Source organism: Vanacampus margaritifer, chromosome 1 (genome assembly GCF_051991255.1).
Source record: "Vanacampus margaritifer isolate UIUO_Vmar chromosome 1, RoL_Vmar_1.0, whole genome shotgun sequence".
Taxonomy (NCBI): domain Eukaryota; kingdom Metazoa; phylum Chordata; class Actinopteri; order Syngnathiformes; family Syngnathidae; genus Vanacampus; species Vanacampus margaritifer.
This window is the reverse complement of record NC_135432.1, coordinates 65,681,150-65,708,479: the sequence shown is the minus strand read 5'-3', so window position 1 is coordinate 65,708,479 and position 27,330 is coordinate 65,681,150. Positions and strand designations below refer to the sequence as shown.

The 27,330-nt window shown below is 42.4% G+C and overlaps 2 protein-coding genes across 3 annotated transcripts in view; both read left to right on the top strand.

Moving 5' to 3' along the window:
* The window catches only part of stard9 (StAR-related lipid transfer (START) domain containing 9), a 34,521-nt gene extending 13,014 nt beyond the window's left edge, over positions 1-21,507 (top strand). The window contains exons 4-32 of the mRNA XM_077562426.1: positions 23-139; positions 1,114-1,146; positions 1,225-1,286; positions 1,697-1,803; positions 2,988-3,130; positions 3,208-3,275; positions 3,453-3,550; positions 3,638-3,847; positions 4,849-4,946; positions 5,026-5,103; positions 5,187-5,264; positions 5,530-5,709; positions 6,454-6,505; positions 7,405-7,530; positions 7,823-7,908; positions 7,987-8,036; positions 8,111-8,295; positions 8,704-9,160; positions 9,232-13,971; positions 15,154-15,294; positions 15,366-15,549; positions 16,477-16,620; positions 17,476-17,536; positions 17,645-17,802; positions 18,443-18,507; positions 18,579-18,781; positions 19,084-19,163; positions 19,716-19,886; positions 20,283-21,507. Coding sequence (XP_077418552.1) covers positions 23-139; positions 1,114-1,146; positions 1,225-1,286; positions 1,697-1,803; positions 2,988-3,130; positions 3,208-3,275; positions 3,453-3,550; positions 3,638-3,847; positions 4,849-4,946; positions 5,026-5,103; positions 5,187-5,264; positions 5,530-5,709; positions 6,454-6,505; positions 7,405-7,530; positions 7,823-7,908; positions 7,987-8,036; positions 8,111-8,295; positions 8,704-9,160; positions 9,232-13,971; positions 15,154-15,294; positions 15,366-15,549; positions 16,477-16,620; positions 17,476-17,536; positions 17,645-17,802; positions 18,443-18,507; positions 18,579-18,781; positions 19,084-19,163; positions 19,716-19,886; positions 20,283-20,384 — 8,277 coding nt within the window. The 3' untranslated portion in view covers positions 20,385-21,507. The remainder of the gene's footprint in view (positions 1-22; positions 140-1,113; positions 1,147-1,224; positions 1,287-1,696; positions 1,804-2,987; positions 3,131-3,207; positions 3,276-3,452; positions 3,551-3,637; positions 3,848-4,848; positions 4,947-5,025; positions 5,104-5,186; positions 5,265-5,529; positions 5,710-6,453; positions 6,506-7,404; positions 7,531-7,822; positions 7,909-7,986; positions 8,037-8,110; positions 8,296-8,703; positions 9,161-9,231; positions 13,972-15,153; positions 15,295-15,365; positions 15,550-16,476; positions 16,621-17,475; positions 17,537-17,644; positions 17,803-18,442; positions 18,508-18,578; positions 18,782-19,083; positions 19,164-19,715; positions 19,887-20,282) is intronic.
* Positions 21,508-22,209: 702 nt separating this feature from the next.
* sptb (spectrin, beta, erythrocytic) overlaps positions 22,210-27,330 on the top strand; it is a 39,721-nt gene continuing 34,600 nt past the window's right edge. Inside the window, exons 1-2 of one of the 2 annotated variants that reach the window (XM_077562378.1) lie at positions 22,210-22,485; positions 26,725-27,026. In XM_077562378.1, the coding sequence (XP_077418504.1) occupies positions 26,879-27,026 (148 nt within the window). In that variant the 5' untranslated portion in view covers positions 22,210-22,485; positions 26,725-26,878. Of the gene's footprint in view, positions 22,486-22,798; positions 22,849-26,724; positions 27,027-27,330 lie in introns of those variants that run through there. The other variant, XM_077562385.1, reaches the window with a different exon arrangement.

The window sequence follows — 27,330 nt, the reverse complement described above, 5'->3', positions numbered from 1 at the left end:
ATTAACGCCGTCTCTTTGTCAGGTTTTCCAGGACCTGGGTGTGTCGGTGCTGGCCGGAGCGTCCGAGGGCTACAACGTGTGTCTGTTTGCATACGGCCAAACCGGATCTGGCAAAACGTATACCATGATGGGCACGCCGGTGAGGAGAACGCCGATGACTCGGATTGGGGATCGATAATGCAGCGAACCCTTGCTTTTTGCTGGGGTTCAGGACTAAGCCCCCAAGGCAAATGGCAAAGATTAAAAATAGAAATAAATAGAATTGCATACACTAAAAAAAAAAAAAGATTTAATATCTCAAATCAATGCATAATAAATATGCTTGATTGAATTGCCTGCCATCCTATTTCTTCTTACCAGGAAGTTTTGGTGCATTTAATTAATTTTTCCTTAAACATCTTTTAAAAAAATAGCATAACTTGTTGATATTTTATTAGTGGCTATGAAGAAATGTAGGTAACTTAAAACCCTAAATACTCTGTGATCGCAAAACTCTTAAATGCCATTTCATACTCATCTTACAACCTTACCCTTAAAAAAAAAAAATAAAATCACTTAACTCTTTGACTGCCAAAAACGTTAAATAACGTTTAGTAAAATCCTATGGAGGAGTGCCAAAGACGTTAAAAGACGTTTGTTTCAAAACAGAGGTGAAACTAACCATTTTCTATTGTTGATTACTCAAAAACGGAATAAGGTAGAAACAAACTTTTTTTTCTGATGAAAGATGAGAGTCCAATCTTTCATTTGGTAGTATGTGTGTTTCCATAGTCCAAACACAACATTTTCTGTGGACTTTGAAAGATCAGTCAAAAGATCAGTCAAAATGCTTAAATCGGCTGGCACCCACGGCATCCTTTTTCTGAAAACGCCTGGCAGTCAAAGAGTTAAAGAAGTTCAAATTCTTTCATCTTGCTGCTATGCGCTGTCAAGCTATCAAGACGTTACAGAAATTGGCGCCAAAAAGTGAATTTTTTTTATGGTTTTCTTGTACAGAAAAAAATATTGAAAATAATTTCCCCCAAATGAGGATTCTCGAATCGCCAAGCTTTGACTGTACTGTAATAATTAGCCAAATTCTGCAGCGTTATTTTGTCTTCTGTGTGACAACAGGACTCCACCGGTTTGACGCCTCGAATCTGTCAGGTACGCTCGCATATCAAAATATGTTTTTATTCTATTTGAGCCAACAATCACTTGGACTAAATTGCGTCTTCTTTAAAGGGTCTTTTCCGGTCTCAAGATACGCTTCCCGACGGGCAGAACTCGAGCAGAGTGGAGATCAGGTAATGCTTCATTTGCCTCTTCTCGTTTTACTTGAAATCCAAACACAACAGTTGGCCTGCAAGGCATCGGGGCAGGCAAATGATTCAACTTGTTTTTCCTGTTCTCAAATGTGTTTGTGCACCTCGCCGCTCATTTTGTGCCCCACTCACACGCAATTAAAGACACAATTTTTCCCCCCACACTTTTTTTTTATATAAATGTCCATAGTGTCTCTTATAATAGACTCCATACCAAAATTAATTAATTAATTATTTATTATTTAAATTATTTCTATTGTCACAATGCAGTGTCATCCCTGGGTTAATTTTCACGCAACTTTGCTCTGAATTATCGGGGGGGTGAAAAAAGGAGTTTGTGGTGTTCCAATGAATTTGTTAAATGGATTTTTTGTGTAATGTTGCCTGTGCAGTTTTCTGGAAATCTATAACGAGCGAGTGCGAGACCTGCTGGCCGCCGGCGAGAAGAAGAAATCGTTAAGGGTCAGGGAGCATCCTGAAAAAGGGCCCTACGTGCAAGGTGAGAATCTGCCATCTATAGTGACACATACTGATAACAAACAGATTTTCTTTTATTTTTTTATTTTTATTTTTTTTGTAGTGGTAGAATTTGACAAAGCTTTTGGGTCAATATTACTATGAAGTGCCTTTGATGCCCTCCGTCATCATGAAAATGGAGCGAGCTAAATGATGATACGTCAATGATCTGTTATACATTTGATGTGCTACAAATAGACTTCCTGTTATTTTGCCCAAGCTTCTATGGTTGCAAGAACATGTTCAAGAAAAAGTCATAAATACTTACTTCGTAGCATTGTCACTGAAATGAAAATGTAGTTTAAACTTCTTTTCCTAGTCTTTTGATCTTAGTCATTTTTCCACCTTTTTTTTTTTGTTTGTCCAAATTAAACCTACCCCCACCCCGCGCCCCACTACACACATCCACTCATTGTCTGCGGCCAGAGAAATCCCAGGTGACCGCAGGAAGTGAGATCATTTCCTGTGAGCGCCGTTAACACGAATTTAAGGGATGGCAGTTCCCAGCTCCCTCGAACGCACCGCGTGCTGCGTTTCAAGTCACTGCAGCTCATCTGTTGCGCACGTGTGGTTTAGACTCATTTTAGTGGCATCTTAAAAATCTACCCTAGTTCTTAGTGGCCCTCCCTCCAATAGATGCTGTGCCCTCACTTAAGATGAATACACGCCCACAATGTATGCCTTCTGACATGTGTTCGTGTCACAATGCTGTATTGGTCCCTGTTCCTGGTGGTTATGCAACCTGGGTTTTTTGTTTTACTCTGTTTACCTTATGATCTAAGTTATGACAGTGATGTGTGTCCCAGTAGATTCTGATAGGTGGCCGCTTCACAATGTTGTTTGTGTGACCATGCTTATGTCTGCGGGAGTTGCAAGTCTACTGCCGGTCTTGACGTTTCTATGCATTTAAGTCCTTTTTTATTAAATCAAGTGCGCAATATATGATATGGAGACAGTGATTTGTGTTCCAGTAGATCCTGGTGGCCGCACCACAATGTTGTGCATTTCTGTGTTGATGTTCAATCTAGTCTGCTTCAGTTATTGCCTTCCAGTCCTTTTGATTTTCGTTTTTAAACTCTGCAGATCACGTTACGCCTGTAACATTGTTTTCTATCATTCATAGTTTTTTTTCTTCATCAAACTCATCCCTGTTTGTCTTGAATTTAGACCTGTCACAGCATGTGGTGTCAGACTGCCAGCAGGCCATGGACCTTCTGGAAGCGGGCGTCGCCAACCGTATGACGGCGGCAACGAACAACCACGACGCCAGCAGCCGCTCACACGCCATCTTCACCATCCAGTACACTCAGGTGTGACCACCACCCTTAATAGAACGTGGAAGTGGTGTCATTTTATCGCAAAATAATCGCTTTATCGTGGATCTCAGGCTATACTTGAAAACAACCGTCCTTCAGAAACCGTCAGCAAGATCAACCTGGTGGATCTGGCCGGGAGGTGAGACTGCCCTCTAGTGTCTGCAAATATAGTACAGGATTACGTGAATTTTTTTCTATATATTTTTTTTTTTGTGCAAATTCATCAAAAAATATTAACTTATTACTGTCATTCCACACACGTTTAAGATGGAATTGTTCCACATTGCACACTTAGAGAATCTCATTCTGTCTTTAGTGAGAGAGCGGATCCCAACTACTGCAGAGACAGACTAACTGAGGGCTCCAACATCAACAAGTCGCTGGTCACGCTGGGCATCGTCATTTCCGCCCTGGGTTAGCAATTGCACCGTACCATTTTCTTCAAAACGCTCGTCCCCCCCCCCCTCCCGGGTGAAAAATGATCCCGCGCTTTGTCCCCAGCCCAGAACTCGCAGATGTCCAGCAGCTGCCAGAGCATCAACAGCATGGCATCAGAGGGCGACGGCAGCTCGGCGGGAAGCCACAGCAGCTTCCTGTCCAGAGGTGGCAGTGCGGGCAGGAGGCACTGCTTCATCCCCTACAGGGACTCTGTCCTCACCTGGCTGCTGAAGGACAGCCTGGGGGGCAACTCCAAGACCATTATGATCGCAAGTACGTGTTGCAAAATATGAGGACGTGGTTGGGAAAAATAACATATTTTCAAGTCAAAACAAAATGAGCGAGCAGTATACGATTGAGGTAAAAGGAAGAGCTCTCCAAATACCTGGGAGTCAGAGAGAGCGTGAAAGTGGGTGTGGGGAGAGAAAGTATGTGAGTGATGTGTGAGAGTGAAGGTGAGAGAATAGGAAGGTGTGAGACAGACACATTTCTTTTTTTTCCATTTTAATAATTTATTGAATTAATTTATAAAAGGAAAAAAAAGACAATATGATACAATATTCTTTATCGTTGAATGAAAATGAGAGAAAACAAGAGTGACAGAGTGTGTTAGAGAGTGTGCGGGAATGGGAGAGAGAATGAGACAGTAAAATGAGAGAGTCCGTGGTTTAAGAAAGTGCTATAGTGTGAGTGATTGTGTGAGAGGGACTGATGGAGTGTCTGAAACAGTGTGAGAGAAAATGAGTGTAAGCGTGAGAGGAGTTGAGTGAGAGCAGTTGTGAGAGAAAATGAGCGTATGCGCGAGAGGAGTCGAGTGAGAGCAGTTGTGAGAGAAAATGAGCGTATGCGTGAGAGGAGTCGAGTGAGAGCAGTTGTGAGAGAAAATGTGTAGGTGTGAGAGGAGTTGAGTGAGAGCAGTTGTAAGAGAGAGTGTGGTAGAGAGTGTGAGAGAGGTAATTGCGAGTGTGTTAGGGAGTTAGGGACAATTTTGCGACAGAGAGAAGGTGAGTGTGAGAGAAATAGTGGGAGTGAGTGAGAGAGTGAGATGTGATGTGAGTGACTTTTTGTGTGTGAGAAGAAGGAAAAGAGAATTGTGTGAGAGTGACAGATTGATTGTGGGAGAGAGAAAGTGTTTGTGAGAGCATGTGCGACATGTGGGAGGGAGGGAGAAATAATGAGAGGGACTGCAGTACAATATTGATGATGGTATAAGTATTGCCAATCGAATGAATGTTTCCGGTGTAAAAGTCATGCCGGTTTATTTTTTCTTGCAGCCGTCTCCCCCTCCGCCAGCAGCTACAACGAGACCCTCAGCACCCTGCGCTATGCCGCCCACGCCCGAAATATCGTCAACAAGCCCCGGGTCAACGAGGTAATGAACCCGATGTCACGATGGCTCCCCTCCATCAATAAAAACGGAACTCCAAATAATCACGTGTTCGTCGGCACAGGACGCCAGCGTGCGTTTGATCCGAGAGCTGCGGGAGGAGATCGACAGGCTGAAGAGCACGCTGCTCAGCTTCGAGATGGTAACTTAACCGAGTCTTCTCCGACATTCTTTCATTCCCCGTCTTGCTTTTTTTCCCCTTCATTTCCTCTTTCAAATTGACAGCAACGTGATCCCAGTCCGTCCCTGAGTGACGAGAGAGAGGGGACGCTGTCGGACATGGTGCTGCAAAACGAGATGAAGGTAACACGTGTCACCCTCAAAAAGTCAAGCACTGCAACAACAAAAAATGATTTTTTGTTAAACCCAAATAAATGCATCAATATATCGGCAATAAGCATTTTCTTAAAAAAAAAAAAAGTTTTGGTATCCCACCCTCTCTCCCCATAAATAAAAACGTTTAGAAAAATATTTGAGCGGCTGCTCGTATCGTGAGAAACTCACAAGTCGGGGCACTCATAAGTCAAGGCGCCGCCGTCTTGTAAGCATTGTCGTCCGTGTTCGTCAGGTGGAGCAGCTGACCAAGGACTGGTCGGAGAGTTGGCGGGACAAGCGGGATCTGCTGGAGCAGTACAGCGTGGACATCAACCGGGACCGAGCCGGGTTCCTGATCAACTCCCTGCAGCCGCATCTGGTGGCCCTGGATGGGGACGTCCTCAGCACCGGCGTGGTCTTCTATCACCTCATGGTACCGACGGGTCCTTGTCTATTTAGAAATGCCTGTGCTGGCGTGTGTGTGTGTGTGTGTGTGTGTGTGTGTGTGAGAGAGCAAGCAATATTACATTTTGAGGTCATCTATTTCTGCCAATATGGAATTTTTCTCCTAGTCAAACCATTATGACTTTTTTTTCCCCCCAAAACAATGGGTTTTTTTGGAAACATTTACAACTTCAAAAGTCAAATCAGAATCAATCAAAAATACTTAACTACTCTAACATTATGTTTTTTTTTTCTTGTGATATTATTATCGCATTAAAAAAAAAATTGGTTTGGAGCGACGTATGACTTTTTCTCCTCTCATTACGCCTTTTCTGCCCTGTCTTAAGTTGGCTCTGTGTATGCACGTGGTTGTTTGACTCCTCCCTTTCCATGTTTTTCTCAGCTGTCCTAACTAATATCTTTTCTCTCTTTCTTTGCTAGATTCTTCCTCCTCCTTCTCTTGCTATTTCTCTGTTCTGCTACAATAAGAGAAGGTGATTGGCTTCTCTTTTCCTGTCCACCGCACATCTCGAAAAGAGGCTCGGACTTGACATTGACACGCACGCGACTCAGGCCTGACACTCCGCCGTCAAGAGCGTCGGCCACCTGGGAATACTTGTGGCCCTCGCAGCCCCGTCTTTTAATCCCCCATTAAATGAGAGAGGAGGAGATTGGAAATGAAAGGATTCTTGAATATAGTCTATTGTTGTCATCGCACCCATTTTCATTACAGGAAGGAGTTACCCGCATCGGACCTCAAGGCCAGTTTGGAGAACCGCAAATAGGTACGAGCCCGGCGGAAAACACATCACTCACATTTTTAGTGGTGCACTCTTCACAAATTCACATTTCTTTCCTGTGAAACCTGTCCCCGACTGTTGGCTGAAAAACTCTTTCTGTAATGCCGTCAGATTCCACAAGACGGCACCAAAGTCCTGCAAAAAAAAGAAAGAAAGTCTTTTATTGATACATTTTGACTGAGATACAAGCTAGGTTTGTTGAAAGGAGCATTTATTTGTAAGACTAATGTAAAGTGAGCTTGAAATGATATTAACGTGTTTTGGGGTCATACTTGGTGTTCAATTTTAGGTAACTATTAACATAGACGATTGTAAACTCTTTTTGGTCCAAGTTTTGCTTTTGCAGCAGGTGTCGGTCCCTAACTTTGGTCCTAAAACACTTAGAAAATAAAATGTAATTTCAAACTCATATCAGAACATTACCCCCAAAATCCATTAAGAAAAAACAAGATAACCCATAAAAATGCCAATTACTACTTTCCCATTAACCTTTTCAGTTGTGTTTTTGACTGTGATGGATAGTCATGCTCATTTTTTAAATACATTATATCGTAAAAGATTATCTATCTTCAGTTGGGCTCTTACTGTACCTCATGGAGAGCAACAGGCCGTAATCAGCTTAATCAGCTGTTATCTTCCAGCACCGCCAAAAGCAACATGAATCTTTCTTTGCATCATCTTGAGAAAGTTTATCACCCCGTTTTCTCTGGAGTCAACTGATATCTTCTAATATGCTGTTCACTGTAAAAACGTCCACCCGCCCAAAAATCCAATTATTTAAAAATCGACAGGAAAAAATGGTGAGTTCTCAAATGGCGATCCGTGAATATGTGAGCGTTTGATGTTTGTTCCTTTTGAAAACGCTTTTATGTATGTTGTGTTAGTTCTGCCAGGGGGTGCCGGCTGTGAGATCCAAAACGACGGCGGTGTGGTCACGCTGAGGCCACTGCCGGGTTGCGCCTGCCTGCTCAACGACAGGGAAATCACTGAGCCCAGCAGGCTGGCACAAGGTCGGTCTTCCCAATCGTTTGGGCCATTATTCAGGGTTGCTTGTGCAGTTGAAACGGGCTGCAAGAGGGCAATCGCTTTCAACGCAAGGCAGGGTCATCGGCGGAGTCTCACCTCTGTTACAACTCTGATACTTACTACCTCCAAAGAATTGACTGCTCATCTCATGACAATCCTTACAGTCATATATGCTTTATCCTCTGCGAAGAACGACCGATATTACGTCTGAGGAGTCCCGACAAATGCTGCGTCTCCACGTATAGCCGTCTTATACTTCTTCTCTCTCGTCTCCAGGAACGGTGATCACCTTGGGAGGGCTTCATCAATTTCGCTTTAACCACCCAGCTGAGGCGGCTGTCCTCCGGGAGCGCCGACGCAGGGTACGGGCAGCTCAGCTTAAACTTGTTGACGTCTTGATTGATTCTGGGTGCCCAATGTTTTGCTGTCTTTGTTCTCAGGCAAGTGAAGGCACCTACACTGATGTTTGCCTTCAGACTCCCGACCACAGGTAAATGCAGACAGCCCCAAAACTCGATCAGACCAGTTTCTCTGTCTAACTTGGCTTACGTATCTCTTTTATAGCAAAGAGGAAGAAGGGCAGCCTGACGTTTGTTTGTCCTCTGGCGAGGAGTCGACCGCTAGGCGGCGTGTGGAGGAGCAGCAGTGCTATGTGGAGGGTTTGCGCCAGGAGATCTGTTCGGAGCAGAGGCGGGCCGATAGGGAGCTCGAGAGGGAGCAGGCCCAACTTCGGCAGCAGCACAGTGAGAGTAAGCAAAATTAAAAGAGCCAATAACTGCAAAATTCAAACCAAATTGGCTGACTTCCTGTTTAATTTTATGCATGGCACCGTGAGACTTTATTGTGTGTCCTTGTGTGATAGGCATCCACTGAATTTCACGTTCATTGATGAAACTGCTTTCGGAGGATTATTCTTTTAATTTTATGAGAATCTTAAAATGATATTTTGTGCAATGCCTTGCCTATGTAAGGAAATTAATAATTTTTTAATTCTCCGGGGGAAAAAAAATAAAATAAAAAATAATTTACCACCAGGAAACACAAAAATTGGTGAATTGTGCAGGCATGTTGCACGAATAATATACAAGAGATATGTTATGGTAACCTCCTAAACAAGTCCTGACAATTCCTGTTTGTGTTGACTCTTAAACCAACAGTCCACCAGTGGATCCTGCAGGAGAAGCGCCACCTGTTGGCCATGGAGCAAAGACTCACCCAGGACCTCGGAGTTCAAACAGACTCCCGGCCGGACCCGCTTCTGGAGCGCCTCAACAGATATGTGTCAGACAATCAGGAAGTTGAGATGGAGAATTGCCCGTCGTTGGTTGTCAGGGTCGGCAAGAGAGCGGTCCAGGAGGAGCTCCTGAAACATCACGCCCTGCGTCGCGCTGAGAACCGCCTTCGCCGGAAGAAGTTGCACTTCCAGCTGGAGAGAATCGCACACAAGAGGCGTCTGTTGGAAGCAAAAAGGGAATTGCAGCAACTGGAAAAGGCTCTTCCCCCTGGACCGGAGAGCCACGAGGAGGGCTCTGCACCAAAGTTTGTTTCTCAGAGACCTTCTTTCTCTGCTGATCTTGTGTCCCGACTGTACCCGCAGCATACCCCAATCTTCAGGTAAGCGTACACAAGCGTTACGAAACATTTTCTGAACTCGCAAATATTAAAAAAAATTTCACTTTTAACAGACACTTCCTGAAGAGAAATAAATCCACAGAAGTGACTTTATACGCCACATCCCCTGCAAGTGTTAGCAGCCGGAAGTGGCTTTCAGACGAGTGTCTCCCGCGTGAAAGGACACAGAGTTGCTCCGACGCGCTTCCCGCAGGACTAAGTCAGTCCTGCCAAGAAAGACGGAGATCCTCCGACAACGTCGTACTGAATTCCAAGGAGGAGGAGAGTTCCCTGGAACAGCAATTCCAACGAAAACCTCTTCTGCCACAACGAGAACTGTCCTTTAAGAACCGATCGGACCACAACGCAGCCGTTACACCAAAATTGCCCCTTTGCATCCCCGTGCAGCCACTCGGCAAAGAAAATGTAGCATTCAAAACGGACATACCAATTCCTTCAACGCAGTCTTGTGGCACCAGGAAGTCCTTCTCTAATTCTGTGGAAGTGTCAGGTTCTAACAACCCCAAAGTAGTAGGAAAGATGGCAGGTCGATCTCCCGGAAGCCACGAAGATAGCAACATGATGAGTGGACGTACTATTAAAACAGCCGTTTCTTGTGAAGAGCTCGAGCAGAGCCGTCCGTCTGAGGGTCCGAGACGATGGCGCAGCACTGAAGCTCTGATGAACAAGACGGGCCAATGGGTGGAGAGACAACAACGACGGAAGGATAAATGTCATTGGCAAGTCGTAAAGGAACAGCACGAAGGCACCTCCGACTCCGACAGCTTCCTCTCACTCGATTCTTTATCCTCGGCTTACGCGACGGCGCTCGCGGAGAAGCTGAAAAGTGAGGAAGCGGCTCCGAGCGAAGCGGACAGCGAAGACAGCGAGATGTCGAAAGACTCGCTGGCTGTGGAGAAGTGCGCTGCTGCGACGAGCTCTTGCCAAAAAGTGCTTCCGACGTACTCGGTGGTGACGGATCCCCCGTGCGGCGATGGGATGATACCGACGGGTCTAGAATGGCGCATACGTCAAGATCCGAAAGTTATCCCTGCAGGGATGCAATGGAGCCAGCAAGATTCCATGAAATCAAGACCAGAAATTGCAAAAGCAGACAGTTTTAGAGATGTACAAGATCACGTTGGTCAAACCGGTTCTATTGTCGCGAGGTTGTCCGAAAACCTGCCGACGCTTCTCGGCGCGAACTCCTCCCTCGAGGTGGCAAGCAGTTCCGGGATCAACCGAGATTCTCCATCCTTCCGAAAAGAACGCATTAAACATTCCAAGCCAGTTAGTGTCAACCTCTCAGATGTCCCCAGTCCATCTCGAGGTTGCACCACTGCCAAAGGTTTGAATGATCAACCAACCATGGATCTGATGTCACATCATGAGAAAGAACACTCAGATAACCGGGCCGAGTGTTTAATTGCAGATCCTCCATCTCTGCCCCGCAAATTTGAAGATGTTGCGACTAAGCTGTGTACCTCAGGATGTCAAACAGAACTGCAACTGTTCAACTTTACTGGGCAAAGTCAAGAATTCAAGACAGACTCAACAAGTTCCTTAAAAGCTTCCCAGAAAGATGAAGGTCCACACAGTCTCGATGTTACACTCCAACAGTCTGATTTGTCTGGCCGTCAGATTACCAAAGATTTTTCAGAACCATGCGACAAGAATGTCGCCAAAGATGTCGATGCTACGTATTTTGCCCTGCAGCATGAATTAGCATGTAGAAATTCCCGAAAGAGAAACCAAGAGCAGAAGGAGGCTTTTGTGGGTACCCTCAAAATTCCAAAAAGAAGTCCTTCACCTGTTGACAACCAGCGAGATTCTTGGTCCGATAACAACTCAAAAAAAGAACAATGTGACGTGGACATCTCCAACTTTGGATTTACGGATCCCACGCCGAAGAAACTTGTAGCAATAAAACAAATTGCTGCCAATAGAAAAGAGGCAGGGTGTCAAAGTGACAACCCCGAAAGAAAGTATTGCTGCCAGTCTGAGGCCATTTGTAGTGCCATCGACTTGAGAATCTCACAAGTGGTCCAAGAGCATTTAAAACTGTCACTGATTGGCTGCAGTGACAAAAGGAACCGTTGCAGTCATAGCAACTCTAGCCGAAGCCCGGTCTTTGATTCTGATGCGCAGGGAATCGATCAAATAAGGAAACCGACGCGAGATAACGGCAGCGATCAGGTGGAAGGATTGGCCAATGATGGAGAAGCTACTGAAGTAAAAACTTTTGCTACATTGACCAAACTTGACAACAAGCCAATCGGCCACAAAGTGTCAGGCAGCTTTGAACTTAATCTGTTGAAGATGAATTGTTCAAAAGGACCCGAGCATTCTGCTGGGAACGGTCGTGTGGAAGGCATGTCCAGTATTGACTGTGGTCACACGTGTCACCAACAATCACCAAAGATAGTTGAGCACCCTCGCAAGCTATCCTCTGATGGATGTGACTTCACCGATGACGCACGAGGAAATAAACCTTCTGTCGAAGGACGAGATCAGCACAGCAGTTCTCAGGCTTGCGTGGCTAAAAGGAATGACACCACCAACACCAAATGTCAAGGTCGTCGGTGCAAGTTTGACAAAGCTCAAAGCAAAAATAACGCATCTTGTGTGACCAATCAAACCGAGGTGCATGTTCCAGAGAGGTTCGCGGCATTGAAAGATGAAAAGCCGGTCACAAGTACAAGTTATTGCAGATCTGAAATCTCCACTGTTGGCACCCGGTGCCATTCGTCGCTTCTGCTTAAAAAGAACAAGTCCAAAAGGCTCAGGAAGACAAAAATGCAACCACTTTCCTCCCCTTCCTTTCAAACATCATCATCATCAGATGAAGACCAAACCTCTGGCAAGCGATCGTCTACTCAGCTACGACTTGAGAGTGAAGACAAAACAGACGCCAGGCAGTCGAATGCCGAGATTTCCAAAGTCAACTCCAAGATGGATCTGACGAAAGATGTTGCCTTCTGCAGGAAAAGACTCTCGTTACCTCCGCAATCAAAATCACCGAGGCCAAATGACCTCACGTCTCAGGAATTGCTCATGCATTTTGCCTGCAGTGATATTAACCCATTTGCTCATCAGTGGCAAGACGGCGAACGGTCACGCCGCAAGAACCCGGCCTTTGGAAGTGCTGCCGATCTTTCCCGCAAATCGCCGCTTTTGAACGGCGCTGAAAAGCGAATAACAAGGTGCTGTAGCGTCGACAACGGCTTAAACGCGCAGAATTCACCTTTCTATTCCCATCTGAGCGCCTACGCGGCCCACAAAGGACTCCCAAGCACGCTTAGCAGCTTCGAACCGGCAGCTTTGAACGCGTCTGATCAGGAGTTAAGCCAAAGAGGAACAAATGAAGACGGCATTCAGACCGAGCTGGTCCCGCCGGATACTCCACGGAGGAGGGAGCGGCACAAAAGGAGCCACACGGATGTCCCGAAGACCCGGGTTCAAATGAACGACTTTCTGACATGGACCAGTATGGAAAACATGTCGGTCCACCTATCGAAGCTGATCCACAGCACCTCGGACCTGCTGGGAGACGTCCAGGGTTTGAGGACAGGCCGCGTCTGCGGGTTGTGCCCTCGATTGATCCCAAATATCGGCGTCAACTGCTCGACTCAAACCGCCTCGGATGTCGGTCTCCAGACAGAAAGACCGCTGACTCCGGAAAATACAAAGAAACACCAAAGGTCCGAATCACACGAGATCAACGTGACCTTGAGACTGATTGGTGCTGAGACGGCCTCACCAAACAAAGACTCTCTCTGTTTGGAGACGAGTGACAAAGAAGACAGGACGTCTCGTGCGTTCCAACCTGGAAGTACGTCTTTAAAAACGTTGCATGTCGAATGCCAAAGGCAAATCAGATACGCTCCCGTAAAGAAATCTTTGCCCGAAATGCCGCACCGTCGTCTTAACTCCGCCTCTGAAAACAACTTGAAACCAAACAGATGCCAAGAAAACCAAACCCCTCGGCTGAGAAACTCATCAAAGCCCGTGACGACATTCACAGATCGGGCATCGTCCCCCATTGTCACTTTGGGTGCGCAACGACAGTTGACGGCTGCAGAAAGTCATCAGAACGGACGCACGGAAGAGAAAAGCTTCACCGAGTCTCCTTCCGGGTCATCAGGACGTGTTTGTGGTGTTTGCTGTGGTAAATCGCTTGAGAAAGTCTGTGAAAGGAATGATTCAAGCCTTAAAGACTCCGATAGTACTCACAATGGGAATACCCAAGCTCAGCCCAAATGGAACTCTTCGCCAAGTCCTCACTGGTCAGACTTTTCTCTACAGAACTACCCCAACGCTCTCGTCATCCAATCCACCAAACCAGCCCAGCAAATCCCTCAAGCGGCCCCTTTTTGCGACGCTACCTGCAGCATATCTCCGCCCGCATCCTCGACGCCCAGCGAGTGCAGCACCGACGTCCTGCTGAACGCTAAACCAATCACCGGAGTGGACACGGAGACGTTACCCGAGGACCTGCCCTTGCACAACAAGTTCACCAATTGGTCCGGCATCGACCCTCGGCCATCCAAGCGCGGCGGTTTTTCTGACACGGTTGAGAGTTGCAACTCCGAAGGAAGGTTAAGAGAGATCGCGTGTCTGCGTCAGGAAAGGGAGCACGTGATGGCTTCGGTCGGCCTCGGGGCCAACTCCAAACCGCTGACGGTGGAGCTGGCCGAGGCCAAGCTGCACTACGGCCTCGGGGAGACGGACGCGCTGCTCAAGATGCTGTCTTGCAGGGCCGCGGAGGAGCGCACGGGGAAGTCCGCCCTGGGAAAAAAGCAGCTGCAGGATAAGTAAGTGTTTGCTTGTGTTGTAAGATGAATACTTACTTTTCCGTGTTCATGATGTTGATTATCAAAACATACAATGAGATCAGTGAATTCAGGCATTACTTAAGGATTTTATTCGCAAATTTGTGGACAGAGAGAATAGCCGCCACCCGCGCTATCTTTGATTCTCAACTGTGTCGCCCCACCCCCTGCTCGCCCCTCATATGCTTTGTCCTTGCAGAAGACCCTCCCAGCTAGTCACATGGTACCTCCTTCTTTTCTTCCCGCTCGTAGTCACATGATGGAAACACAGATAATCAGATAAGGGTTGACGTTGTTTACAGAAGAGACTGAGAGAGACTCTGAGGAGCCATCTTATAAACAAAGGGGTCTAATTTACACTTTCGCTTGCCCCCACCACATGTTCTCAGGAGAGAACAAAGAGAAAACCAACCCCCTCACATCATTTGAATTCTCACACAAAACTATACTGAGTAAATCAAAGCAATTTTGTCCAATTCTAAATAGTTACAACTAAATCAAAACAGTTATAATTAAATTGAAACAGAATATTTACTTCACTTGTAATCTCTGGTGTCCAACAATGTAGTGACTAGTGACAGAAAGCTGTGATGGAAATGTAGCGGCTTTTAGTTATGGAGATCCTGGACTACCGACTAACAATTCATTTGGGGAGGAGGTTGGTCCAATTGGATGGACGAGATCTACTAAAAGCGTGGACTGTGTCATCACATGGTCATAACCGGCCGATCGGCCAACTGACCAAACATCTGACATGGGTTATTATTGTTTTGGAATTTGCATTTTAGTTAGTTTTTATTTCATTTTGAATTTTGTTTTTTGAAATTTAGTTAGATTAAATTAGTTTTCAGGTCGGTTTTGTTGAATAATGTTGAGTTTTAGTTAGGTTCAGTATTAATTTTCGATGTTTTGAAAAAGTATTACTTGTGTGCAATATTTATAAACAACATGGTAAAATGAAAAAAGTCATGCATTTCTTGCATGATAAAGCAGGAGAGCCGAACCAGTGAATGACCCACCAACAAAATGGCCATCCAGTCCAGTTGACATTTTTGGTTGTAAGACGCTTCACCAACTGACCATCCGACCAATCGACCCACAGACTGACCATCCGACTCACTGACGGATCATATTTCATATATATTACTTTTCGTACCGTCCCAGACAGAGCATCGAGGGTTTGCATGAAAAGATGGAGGATCGTCCTCAAACCAACCGTCGAGCTCGTAGCCTAAGCCCCCGCGGACATCATCCGACAAGCCCTCCAGCCGCACCCGGCCAACAGCTAAAACCAGAAATCAGCGGGTACGACTTGGATGTCTCATCCCGTGTTAAACGCGCATTTCATTCAACTTCACGTCATCGCTTATCGGCAGAATACGAGACCTGGCGAGTGGCGATGGCGTGTACCCATCGGACATCGAGCAGCTGCTGCGCGATTACGGCCGCGCTCGGGAGGAAGCCATGAGCGAGATCGCCAAGGCGAGGGAGCGGCTGCGTGAGAGGACCGAGCAGGAGAAGAGAAGAATTCTTCAGCAGGCTTTATCTCAAGACGCCAAGGTACGATACTGTATGTCTAACGCAGGGGTGGGCGAAGTATATCCAACACAGGGGTGGGCAAAGTATGGCCTGAGGCCTCATTGTGTTTAATGTGGGCCACCAAACATGTACAATAATCAAGAATCATGTCCTATTTGTTACATGTTTTTTTTTTGGCGGGGGGGGCAGTTGATGATAATAATAATAAATGAATTGATGAATTTTATTAATGTATCCAATGTGATAATTCTTTAACTCATTCACTGCCATTGACGGTTGTAGACGTCAAAAATTCTTTTGAACTATTTTTATTAGTTTAACATGTTTTCCCACTTTTGTTAACAAGAGTATGAAAACCTAGAATTTGTTTTATTGTACACTTAGAACAGATATAAAATTTGTGATTAATTGTGAGTAAGTTAACTCATGAAGTCCTGCAATTAATTGCGAATAAAAAATGTAATCGCCTGATGCTCCTAATTTTTTAATAATCTTTTCTTTTCTTTTTTTAATTGCGTCAGGCGATTAAATTATTTAATTGTAATTATTCGCACAACTTCAATAGTTAACTCACAATTAATCATACATTTTCTACCTGTTTTAAATGTACAAGAAAAAAATTCTAGGTTTTCATACTCTTGTTAACAAAAGTGGAAAAATGTTAAATAAAAATAGTTCTAATGAATTTTTGACATCAATAGCCATCAATGGCAGTGAATGAGTTAATGATCATAATGAAATCAATTATAAATACCATTAAAAATGACTTATTTTTCAAAATAAACATTTACAGGCACATTAACCTCATATATAAATGGCCTAAGAATGAAAACATCTATACAGTACATTAAAAATAAACATTTGGTTGATTTATAGTATTTTGTGTATGTTAGTAAATTAAAGAGAGTGATATATATAGAGTTTTTTTTTGTTTTTTTTTTTTACCAGGATGACCTGAGGCATGGAACCAGGATCAGCAACAGCACCTTGTGCACCGGATCCAGCCTGAGCCTGTCATCTGGACCCACGTCGGGGTACAACAGCGGCAATACTCTGCAAATGCAAAACGGCCACAGACTAACTTCTGGACATGTGAGTGAAAATCAATTCTACATGACATGTAGTGCATGTCAGACACATGGCAAAAAAAAAACGGAAAGTGGAATGCAAATAGGGCTTTTCGAGATAATGTCATATATTTTTAAGAACAAAAATGTAGGATTTTTTTTTTTAAGTCACATTTTCCAGATGAAAACTCAGAACTCTACATGAAAGAAGTTGGATATTTTTCGAGAATAAAATGTTTATATTTTCAAGAAAAAGTTCTCTATTTTTAAGAAAAGTTGTGTATGACTGAAAAAGAAGTCATAATCCTACAGGAATAAAGTTAGTATAGTTTCAAGACTAAAGCTGGATATTTTTGGATATTTATATATTTAGATTTTTACAAGTTGTAATAACATAACATAACATAACATTTATTTAAAAAAAAAAAAAAAAAAGTCTATTTTTCCCAAAAAGTTATGTTTTCAGAATAAAAAGTCATAATCCTACCTAATCAGGTTTGAAGGAATAAAATGTGTATATTTTTGAGGGGGGAAAAAGTTGGCATAGTTTAAAAAAAAAAAGCCTTTTGTTTTTTAAATAAAATTTTTAAAAAATCAAATCTTAGAAACTGCATATCTTATATATTTTGTGGGGATAAATAGGCATAATCTTACAAAGAACACCACTTATTTTCTAGAATAAAATCGTATCTTTTCAAGATAAAAAGTAAAATATATTCAAGAAAATTTTGGAATCGTACAGGAATAAAGAGATAGAACCTGTATTTTTTTTTTCAATAATTTTAGGAGCCGTGGGAGAATAGAAGTGATATATTTAAAATTAAAAAAATCCTACAAAATTGATGCTTTGTCTAAAATTTGAACCACTTTTATTTTTCAGGCTTCCACGTTCCTTGAGGAAGGTGAGAAAGTTTCCTCACGGAACTCCATTTCTGCTCAGGGTAAGTCACAATTTGACAACATGGCACTCGGCATGTTCAATATACTGTACAGCTAATACATGTACATGACAAATGGAATGAAAGCATCCTTTTCTTTTTTTTTTTTAGATACCCGTTGTGAGCCCCTGATGACCTCGTCACCATTGTCGGTGACATCTTGTCCTCGACGTCGCGCCGCCTCCTTTGGCTCCTCCTCCTCCTCCTCCTCCATGTCCGCAGGCTATCAGGACATCACGGCCACGTTGCTGGGCCGAGCTCTGGCTGAGGTAGTAACACAAAACATAGAAACATATTTTCAACATCTAAAGCTATAATTGTAAAAAAAAATATTTTTTTATTTTTTAGGAGAAAAGTCATGTAATTTTTAGGTTTTTATATTTTGTACTGTATATTTTTAGAGATTAAAAAAGACATACTTTTCAGACTGAAAGTCATAAATCATCTTTGTATAACCAAGCGGATATTGTATTTGTTGGGACAAAAATTTCTATTTTTTATTTTTTTAAATAGAAAAATCCTACATGATTGTCTACATGAATAAATTATTAAATATGACATACTTTTAGGGAAAAATGTCAACTTTTTGAAAAGAAAAATCGCAATTTTAAATGTAACATTAACATTTTCAAGCAAAAGGTCACGTTTTCTTAGATAAAAGGTGTTTTTTATGTAAAAAAATATATATTTTGAAAAACAGAAGTATATTTTTGAGAAAAAAAGTGATGTATTTTTTTAAAAAAGTTGTATATTCTTATAAATATTTGATTTGATGATTTTTTTTTTAAAGAGAAAATTTATATTTTTTAGGAAAAAGTTATTTTCTAGGTAGTCATTGTATTTTGGGTGACAAAAGATGATGAAGTTACATGCATTTTGTAATAAATGTTTTTCATTCTGAATCCAAAGGTGCGACTGGCATCCTGCGGTGATTTGAGCAACCTGGTGAAGGGGAAACCTTCTGCTGGCTGGAGGTGACCTCCTCAATCGAGTCCATTTTTATCTTGATTCATTTCTTAATTGATTGGTTGATTGGTTGCCCAAGACACCAGGGAGAAGAGCGAGGCATCCAGGCTTACTACAAGGCATCCTCGAACCCTTCGGCGCACGCTTTTCTAGGGGCCACGGAGCTGGACGGACCCCCGGAGCGTCTGTGGGCTGTCCTCCGACAGCCCCGCAACGCTCAGGACTACCACCCGTCCGTCCGCACCGCATGGACTCGCCCGCTAGATGGCAGCACTCACCTAGGTCAGATACTTATGAGGGGGGAAAAAAATCATTATGGACTGAAACTGACTTTTTTTTTTTCAAGGGGGAAACTCAAAATAAACAGAATAGTGCCAAAAATGTGTATTGTAATATAGAAATGAATGATAACTAACATTAAAAATGAAAATGTATCATATTTATACAGTATGATTAATCATGTCTTTATTTTTGCACATTTTTAACATTTGAACTATACTGCTATAATTTTGCCTGTTTTAAAAATCAAACATTCTGGAACCTTCTCCTTCTGTCTCCTTATATGAAACCGTGCGTGTGTCCAGTCTACATTTTAACGGACGCGTCCAGCTGCCACCTCAGCCAGCCGCGAGACTTCTGCTGCATCAGCGCCGAGTCCAAACAGGTTAGCGCGCCGCCGGGCTAGTCGTCAGCTACAGTGGACAGAAAAAGTCGACACACCCCTCTTCAAATGTCAAGTTTTTGTGAAAATGAGACCAAGATGAATCATTTCAATGCTTATTATTTAAGTGGCCTATGACGTCCACGAGTCAACTGGTGAATAAATAAATCATGTGGTTGCACAAGTGTGCACACCCTCATAACTGGAGTTATGGCTGCGTTCTGAAGGAACAATTTCAAACAATTATACAACATTTGTCTTTTTTTCAATTGACTTGTACACGTTACAGGTCTTTTTTTATATCACAAAAATCCACCAATTGAACAGTGGTGTGTAGATTTTCTATATCCATTGCATTTAACGTACTTAAGTTTACATTTGAATTCTTTTTTTAAATAGTTATCGGCTCACAATATGTGTTTTTTCTGTTTACATCCTCAAATACAGTACATGACATAGTTCTTGACGGAGTATTTTATTATTTTCTTTTCTTTGACTGCACATCTTAAATGAAGTTTAGGCTGAAAAAACTGAATTAGACGTTTGCAACCTCAGGGCGACGTCCACGTGCTGGCCATGCGGTCCGTATTCGACGAGTCCCTCCCGCGTCCCGGCCCCGACGCCGTCCGAGGCGAGATGATGCCCAGCTGCTGGCTCCTGCAGCCAATCACACGCGGCGGTTGCGGGAGCGGACGCGAGGCCACCCGGCTCGTCTACCTGCTGCAGGTTCGGACCGCTGCAGCATCGCCGTCACTCGTGTTGAATTTCTTGTCAAAACTACGGAACACCAGACATGACAGGCGGATATGAGAATATTGGCCACAAATTAGATATAACATTCGCACAAAATGATCATTTTGTGACTACAAAACATGTATAAAATACATAATAATGTGAATATTATTCTTGATTATTTGCATATCACTTATGTTACCCAGCCGTCCAAGTTCTTCATGCTAACGATATAAAGTCACGTGTTCGTAAACCAATATTTCATGTGCATGGCATACCCGTGTTTATGTTACGTGGCTACAATAACAGTTTCTCGCCATATGTCATGTCTTGGGTTCCGTACAAAGTGGCTATTTGTGTGTTTTACCTTTCGGGGGTCTTGTGGCCCAGGTGGACTTGGGCGTGCCGTCTTTCCCGCCGCGGCTGCTGAGCGCGGTGGCTCGGAGGCAAGCGGCCGTCATGGCCGACCTCGCCGTGGCGGCCGACACATGATCGGCTATCGACGCTTCACCTCGGAGGCATTCCGACGCTTCATTTTGCACCTTTTTTTTTTAATTTAATTGAGGTTTTTTTTTTTACTACACAACGAGAGCACTCTTACTCTTTACGAGCAGCTTTATTTTTATATTATTATGAAGGTTGTTGTTTTTTTTATTTGTAATTATTATTTTTTTTAAACATTTTTACAATCGTAACGCGAGTTTACCAAAGATGATTTTTATCTTAGTAGCTTTTTACATACTGGATGTTTGAGTATCATGTTGTTGTCAATTTCTATTTCCATTGTTATGGGGAGAAAATTCATGGCGGGTGTTTTATTCTGGAACAGGTGAACCTTCAAACAGCCTTTTTTTTTTTGTGTCCTTTTTCCAATTAGAACATTGAATCCAGTTTTTTTGCGTACCACTAGAGGGAACCTGCGTAGCACACTTTTTAAGAACCACTGACCTAAGAAACAACAGAAACTTTGGTTTGCTGGCATTTGTGCACTTCACTTCCTGAACTGTATCGCAAATATTTGCCTCCTCCTGTTTGACACAGCCACAAACCAAAAAGTGGACTTTATTTTTGTGTAATTATTTGTGACTACTGACCCGATACTGCATCTCTTTACTTTTGTATTTATGGTATTTGTAGCAAAGATGGCGGGGGAAGTTTTACCAATTGACCTCGTATTGGGTGTGCATGTCTATCATAGCGCACACTCGTGAACAATACAAATTACAGAGCTGGCAATTGCAATTTCATCCAAATAATCCCCAATTGAAAGCAAGCACCCTGGCCGATGGCGATACTGAATTGCCAAGCTTTTTGTCCTAATGTGGGTGCAGCACAAATTAGATGATCATTTTGCAAATTCTCGGGAAATGACCACAAAAAAAAAAAGAAAAAGTTAGTCCCTGACACCGGTTCAATTGATTCACATGAAATTGGGATGACATGTCCATCATAACATGAAATTGTCATAAAAGCCTCAAATTAGACAGTAAGTCAGCCATTTGGGAAAATTCCAGGGTTTTGACCAACTCATAAGCAGGAATGTAATGTAGGTGGCGCATGACATCAAAGTTTGATTATTGTAGATTTGAAGTGAAAAGTGGGTTGCGAGGGTTTACACGCCTTAATATAGTTGGGGGGGGGGGGGGGGGGGTTGGATTCCGAAATGCTGTAGTTTGTTTTATTCACATTATTTTAAAGCAGCAACTTCAGAGTCCCCTGCACCATTTTTTTGTACTCGTCTAATTTATGCAAGTTCTCATTGGAAAAACCAAAGACATAAAAAAATAAAATAAAATCAAGGCACAATGACGGAATGCAGTGACAGCCTTTTCGGTGCTGTTTATTTTTTATGTGCATTGCTATGTTTTTATACTTGTGGTGTTCAAGCTTATTTATGTTTTGAATTGTAATTTTTTTATATGAAATATGCATAAACGATGTATTTTTTTCCCTATTACCAAAGATGTTATGTTTGATTAAAATAATCACATTTTTTATATTTGTCTGTTTTTTTAATACTAAATCCTAATGTGTTGTGCTATTATGTCATGATTTAAAAAAAACAAAAAAAAAACGATTCCTTGCTCTGAAAGGTGTTAGATGATGTATTATTACAATTGTATAATTGTATTGTGTCTGGTGTTATAGTATCTAATTAGCCCCAGTAAAGGTGTTGTTAAATGTTCTTTCCGTTGCACTTTTGGTGGGCGGGTTTGTGGGGGGCGGTGGGGCTGATTGGAGTCCACACACATGCAGCCCAAGACGTGCAGTCACTTCTGTTATTGCAGCCCAGCGTGGGGAATGTATCGTCCCCCCCCACTCCTCACCCCTCACTGGATGCGCCCACTCGTTATTTTTAACCCCACAGGGCGGGTCAGTGGGCCGGCTGCCTTCGGGAATGAGCGTGGAGCGCAGTCCCCCCCTACCCTCCCTATTTGCTTTCTCTCTCTTTTTTTTTCTTCTTTACCCCCCGTTTCCTGGTCCCCTCCAGGCAGGAGCAACCTCGAGTGGGACCCCGATGCGCCCATGGGACCTTAAAGTAACCGCCGGCTGGGACGAGAGACGCCACTTGGACACATTTCATTAAAAAAAAGTAAGTGCGACATTAAAATCGTGATGTTTCTTTACGGGCTTTCGTTGCGTGGTTGTCACCCGGCTGTGGAAAGCACCTGTTGCGACGTCAAACACCCCCCACGCGGTCTCAACTCCATACTTGTCTGATTTGAATTGTTTAAAATCCCGTTTTAGCGGTTTTGACGTTTAATTGGCGTCATTTAGGCCGCAGGCGGACGCACGAGTGACTTTTTACGCACGGCGACATTGCGCGTAAAAGGAAAACGAGTCGTCGTCCAACAAAGTGACCTCGCGTAAACGTCACTCTAAGTCATTTTGGGCTTTTGCTTCATGTTGGAAAGGTGCAAACTGGACCGTTTTGGTCGACTAAAAGGTGTCAAATGTGAGTATAAATAACTGTTAATACACTTCAAACGAACGTAAACTGCCTGTTTATCCAGAGTCAAAATTTATTTTGGGGGGAGGGAAAACTCTTTTTGTTAAAGAATGACGTTTGCTCTTTGCCCTCAAATTTGAGTGTCATGTATTATCTTTGCAGCTATTTTGAACCCCAGAAAGTGAATCAAAAGTGTACATTCTGGTGTCATCCTGGCCTCCGACTCTTGAGAATCATGTAGCCTATTTAAGAAGTGTTGTTAAGCTAATGAACTTTTTGCTAAGCTAATGAACTTTTTGCTAAGCTAATGAACTTTTTGCCTCCTGAAAATGAGCCACAGGTCTGTATTGTTACAAAGTGTTCTTTTAAATATCCAAAACACACGAATACATGCGGAGTGAGCCAAGAAAGTTCCTCTTTTTTTCCCCTTAAAAGGGCACGCGTGCGTGTGGACCAGCCAGGACTTTCTAATGTAAATACACTTCATCAGTAGTTTGTAGACTTGTTCCTTAAAGCAAGGCCTTGGAGGTTGTCCACTTTATTAACTTGCATTCAAAGTCAAGAGTGAGTAGAAGATGATGCTGGTCAAATGTTTGTTATGTCTGGATTGTCCACCGCCTGCCACCCTCCTCTTCCTCCTCCTCTTCCTCAGTCCAGTTGCTGCAGTTGGAGTTGCAGAATGCAAAGTGAAGAATGCAGCAGGTCGCACATGTCGTCGGTTTCAAGTCCCGTCTCTTATTTCGCCCTCTGCTCAGTCACGGCTAGAGCTCATGAAAGTGTTTTTGTGGTCATTGCGGCATCACGCGAAGGCAGATTTGCAAAATAGGTGCAGATATTGAAAGGCCTCGCCGGGGTCTGAAATTTGAGGTGTGACTCCGTGTGGTTTGTCACACATTGGACAATGAGTTATATTCTCAGAAAAATACTTTATTCTTGCAAAACTGTGACTTATTATTTTATTTTATTTTACAAAATATAATTCTGATGGAATTATACCGCGTTTTTCTATTTAAAAAAATATATATTTTGGGGAAAAATGCGCGCACACAAAAAAACGATCTAAAATGTTTAACATAACCTTCCTGTTCAAAAAAAATAGTGAAATTTGACCTTTCCCCCTGGATAAATATAGTTTATTATTCAATTGCAACTACCAAAACCTTGCCAAAACTCTTTAATTTGAGGTTTGACTTGACACATTTTTGTGCATTTTTTTTGTTCTTAAAACCAGTTAATATCTCAGAGATGCTATTACTAAAACTTTATTCACATTAAATAAAAAATGTTCCCCTCTGATCCTCGCTGACTTTCTTAACTCATTCACTGCCATTGACAGCTATAGACGTCAATTTTTTTTTCCCACTTTTGTTAACTAGAGTATGAAACCTATAATTTTTTTGGTACATTTAGAACAGATATAAAATTTGTGATTAATCGTGAGTTAACTAGTGAAGTCATGCGATTAATTACGCAAAAAAAAAAAAATCACCTGACACACCTAATTTTTAAGAACATTTTCCTTTTTTTAAATAAATAATTGTGATTATTATTTTTTTTAAATTTTTATAATATTTTTTAAAGAAAAGATTATTAAAAATTAGGAGCATCAGGTGATTATTTTTTTAAATTGTAATTAATCGCATGACTTCACGATTAACCACATTTTAAATCTGTTCTAATACAATAAAAAAAATCGAGGTTTTCGTGAAAAAAATGGGGGAAAATTTTAAACTAATAGAGTTCGTCTTTTATTTCTCGAAAAATGTTTACTGTTTACTATTAATGTTACAACTTTTTGGCAAAAAAATGCAACTTCATCGTCCTGCAAGTGGACAGTTGAGGGCCGTTGGTCCACTTAAGCTCGTGTGTGTGTGTGTGGATGTGTGTGTATGGAGCCGATAAGCCCCGCCCCCTGACCCCCGCCACCCCTGTGCTTGATAAGGTCCTTCTGTGAACGTGTGATAGCGAGCAGTAAGCTGAGGGAAACCTGAAGGACGCGTCATTGAAACATCATCCGTGGGGGGCCCCCGCCCCGTCTATATGCCGCCCCCACCCGCTCTGCACAAGTTTACTTGAACCCTCGCTTTTTGCAGGGGTTCGGAGGGACCGAGACCCAATGTGAACAGTAAATGTTGATTGTGAAAAATGTTGGGAAAATACCTCAAAAGTCAGAAAAATGTGTCAAAAAATATACCAAAATGAGTTTGAAAGTATACCTAAAAATTAGAGGTGTTATCGAAAAATCTAAAAAAATAAAATAAAAAATTGGCCTCATAAATTGCTTATTAATTAGTTTGAAAAAAATACTTAAAAATTAAAAGATAAACAATCCTCAAAACTATAATTTAAAATATTTTTGTATATAATAAATTATATTAATATTAATAATATAATATTGATGTTAATAATATGATAGTCAAAGTCAATCTTTGAGTCAGTGAGTAATGTTTAAGAAATTAATAAAGTTTGAAAAATAATGAAAAATATTGTTTTTCCTAGGTAGCATCCATTTACGTATGGATTTTTGCTATTTGTGGTCAGGCTAGGTCTTTATCCTCATAAATAACGGGTCCACTTGTTTGCCTCAAATGTTAGAAAACAAACATCTTCCTCAAAATTTAAAAAGTCAATCAATCAAAAACTATGCTTCCAAAATACGCCAATATCTTTTCAAATCTTAACAGCATTAAACTTCAAAATAATTTGCTTACAGGTGATTTGATCGGAAAAAAAATGTACACCTCTTGGCAATCCGTAAAAATATGAGTTACTACTTTCCTATCATCATTTTATTGCACTTTTCTCCCAGTGATACATACATTTATCGCAAATGACTTTCGTTAAGGACTTATTTTGAGCAGCCAATCAGCGGTTAGCTTTCGCCACTGCCGATAATGGGCCAGAACTTTGGCTACTCGTGGAGGCTACCGATACCAACCACCGATACTTCATTAAACATTGAGTACAAAAAGAAATCTGACATTGCGGCAGTTTGACACATCGGCGAATCATCAAATGAAATTTTCTCAATCAAAAATACTAGCGGTATCAAAAGTGAATACTTGTACTGGTATCTGTCTTGGAAATAAAGTGGTATCGAATTACAGAAATTTTGCGTGGCAATTTTCGAATGGGCGGGAGTTTAGTGTATTTCTGAGAAGCGCGTCGCAACTTGTTGCTTGCTGATGATGGTTGGACGACACCATTCACAGCGATGTCACTTTGTTACCACGTTGTGTGTGTGTGTGTGTGTGTGTGAGTCCACCACTCCCCATGGCGCGCACACACGTGATAAGGGAGCTATGCCGTTGCCTGATAAACCGCCATTCCGCGCTAAGAATGAACACGCTGTCACTGGGGCGCGGGGTCAAAACGACAAAATGGAGCTGGTAGCGGACATCCATTGTCGACGGCCATTTTCTAGCAACTCAACTATTTATAACAGCGACTGTGCCGTCCTGCATAAGCCACATAGTCGCATGCAACATTGAATTTTGGAAATTAGGGTTCCAGTTTTGAATGTTAAAAAAAAAAAGAGGGTTTCAAGGTATAGTAGTGCCATCTAAGTTTGAATTTAAAATGTTGGAGCTTTTGATATTTTGATGATAAAATATTCCATTTAGAAATTTGATGGTAAAAAAAATCATTGATTTTGTGGCCACAAAAGAGTATTTAATGCTCACATTAGTGTTTTGTGTTCACAATTCAGTATTTTGTGGCAACATTTTTTTTTTGCCGATTACATTGGAATCAAGGCCACAAATGAGCATTTTGTGCGGGCACACGATATATCTACATATTGTGTCCATAATTATTTTTTTTTATTCCCATCACGCCTTCGGCTTCAAAGATACTAATCAATGTGTTTTTCTTCTGTCCCAGACTATCTATCACCAGGCTACATTTTCTACTTTTTTTTTTATTATTATTATTTTTTTAACCTTTTTAACTCGAGGACCTGAGGACGCCGTGACGTCCGCCCACCCCACTCACCCACCGCCGCCCTCCCCTGCAGTCATCCCCTCAAACCTCCATCATGACTTCCACCACGGACTTCGACAATGTGGAGATCACGCAGCAATACAGTCGCATCAACACTCGCTTCGAGCTCCCCGACGAGGACCTCGACAACGACAACAGCTCGGCGCGACTCTTCGAGCGCTCGCGGATTAAAGCCCTCGCAGGTGGGTCGTCTTTCTGTGCTACGTAAGGAAATCGGCAAAATCTTGCTTTGTCTTAATTTAAGATTTGCCCCCCACCCAAAAATTTAAAAAAAAAGATTGTTTTTCGAACCCACTTACTGGGTAGCAGTGAATTTTGAACAGATTGGGTTACTTTTACCTAAATTTTGGATCCTGAAGATTGGGTTGACGATTGGATTGGAGCGAGTTGAAGATGGTCACCTTTTTAGACAGTTCTGTTGTGTCTGCTTGATCTGACTCTTAAAAAAAAAAAAAAACACACAAAAAAACAGCTGGGTCAAAAATG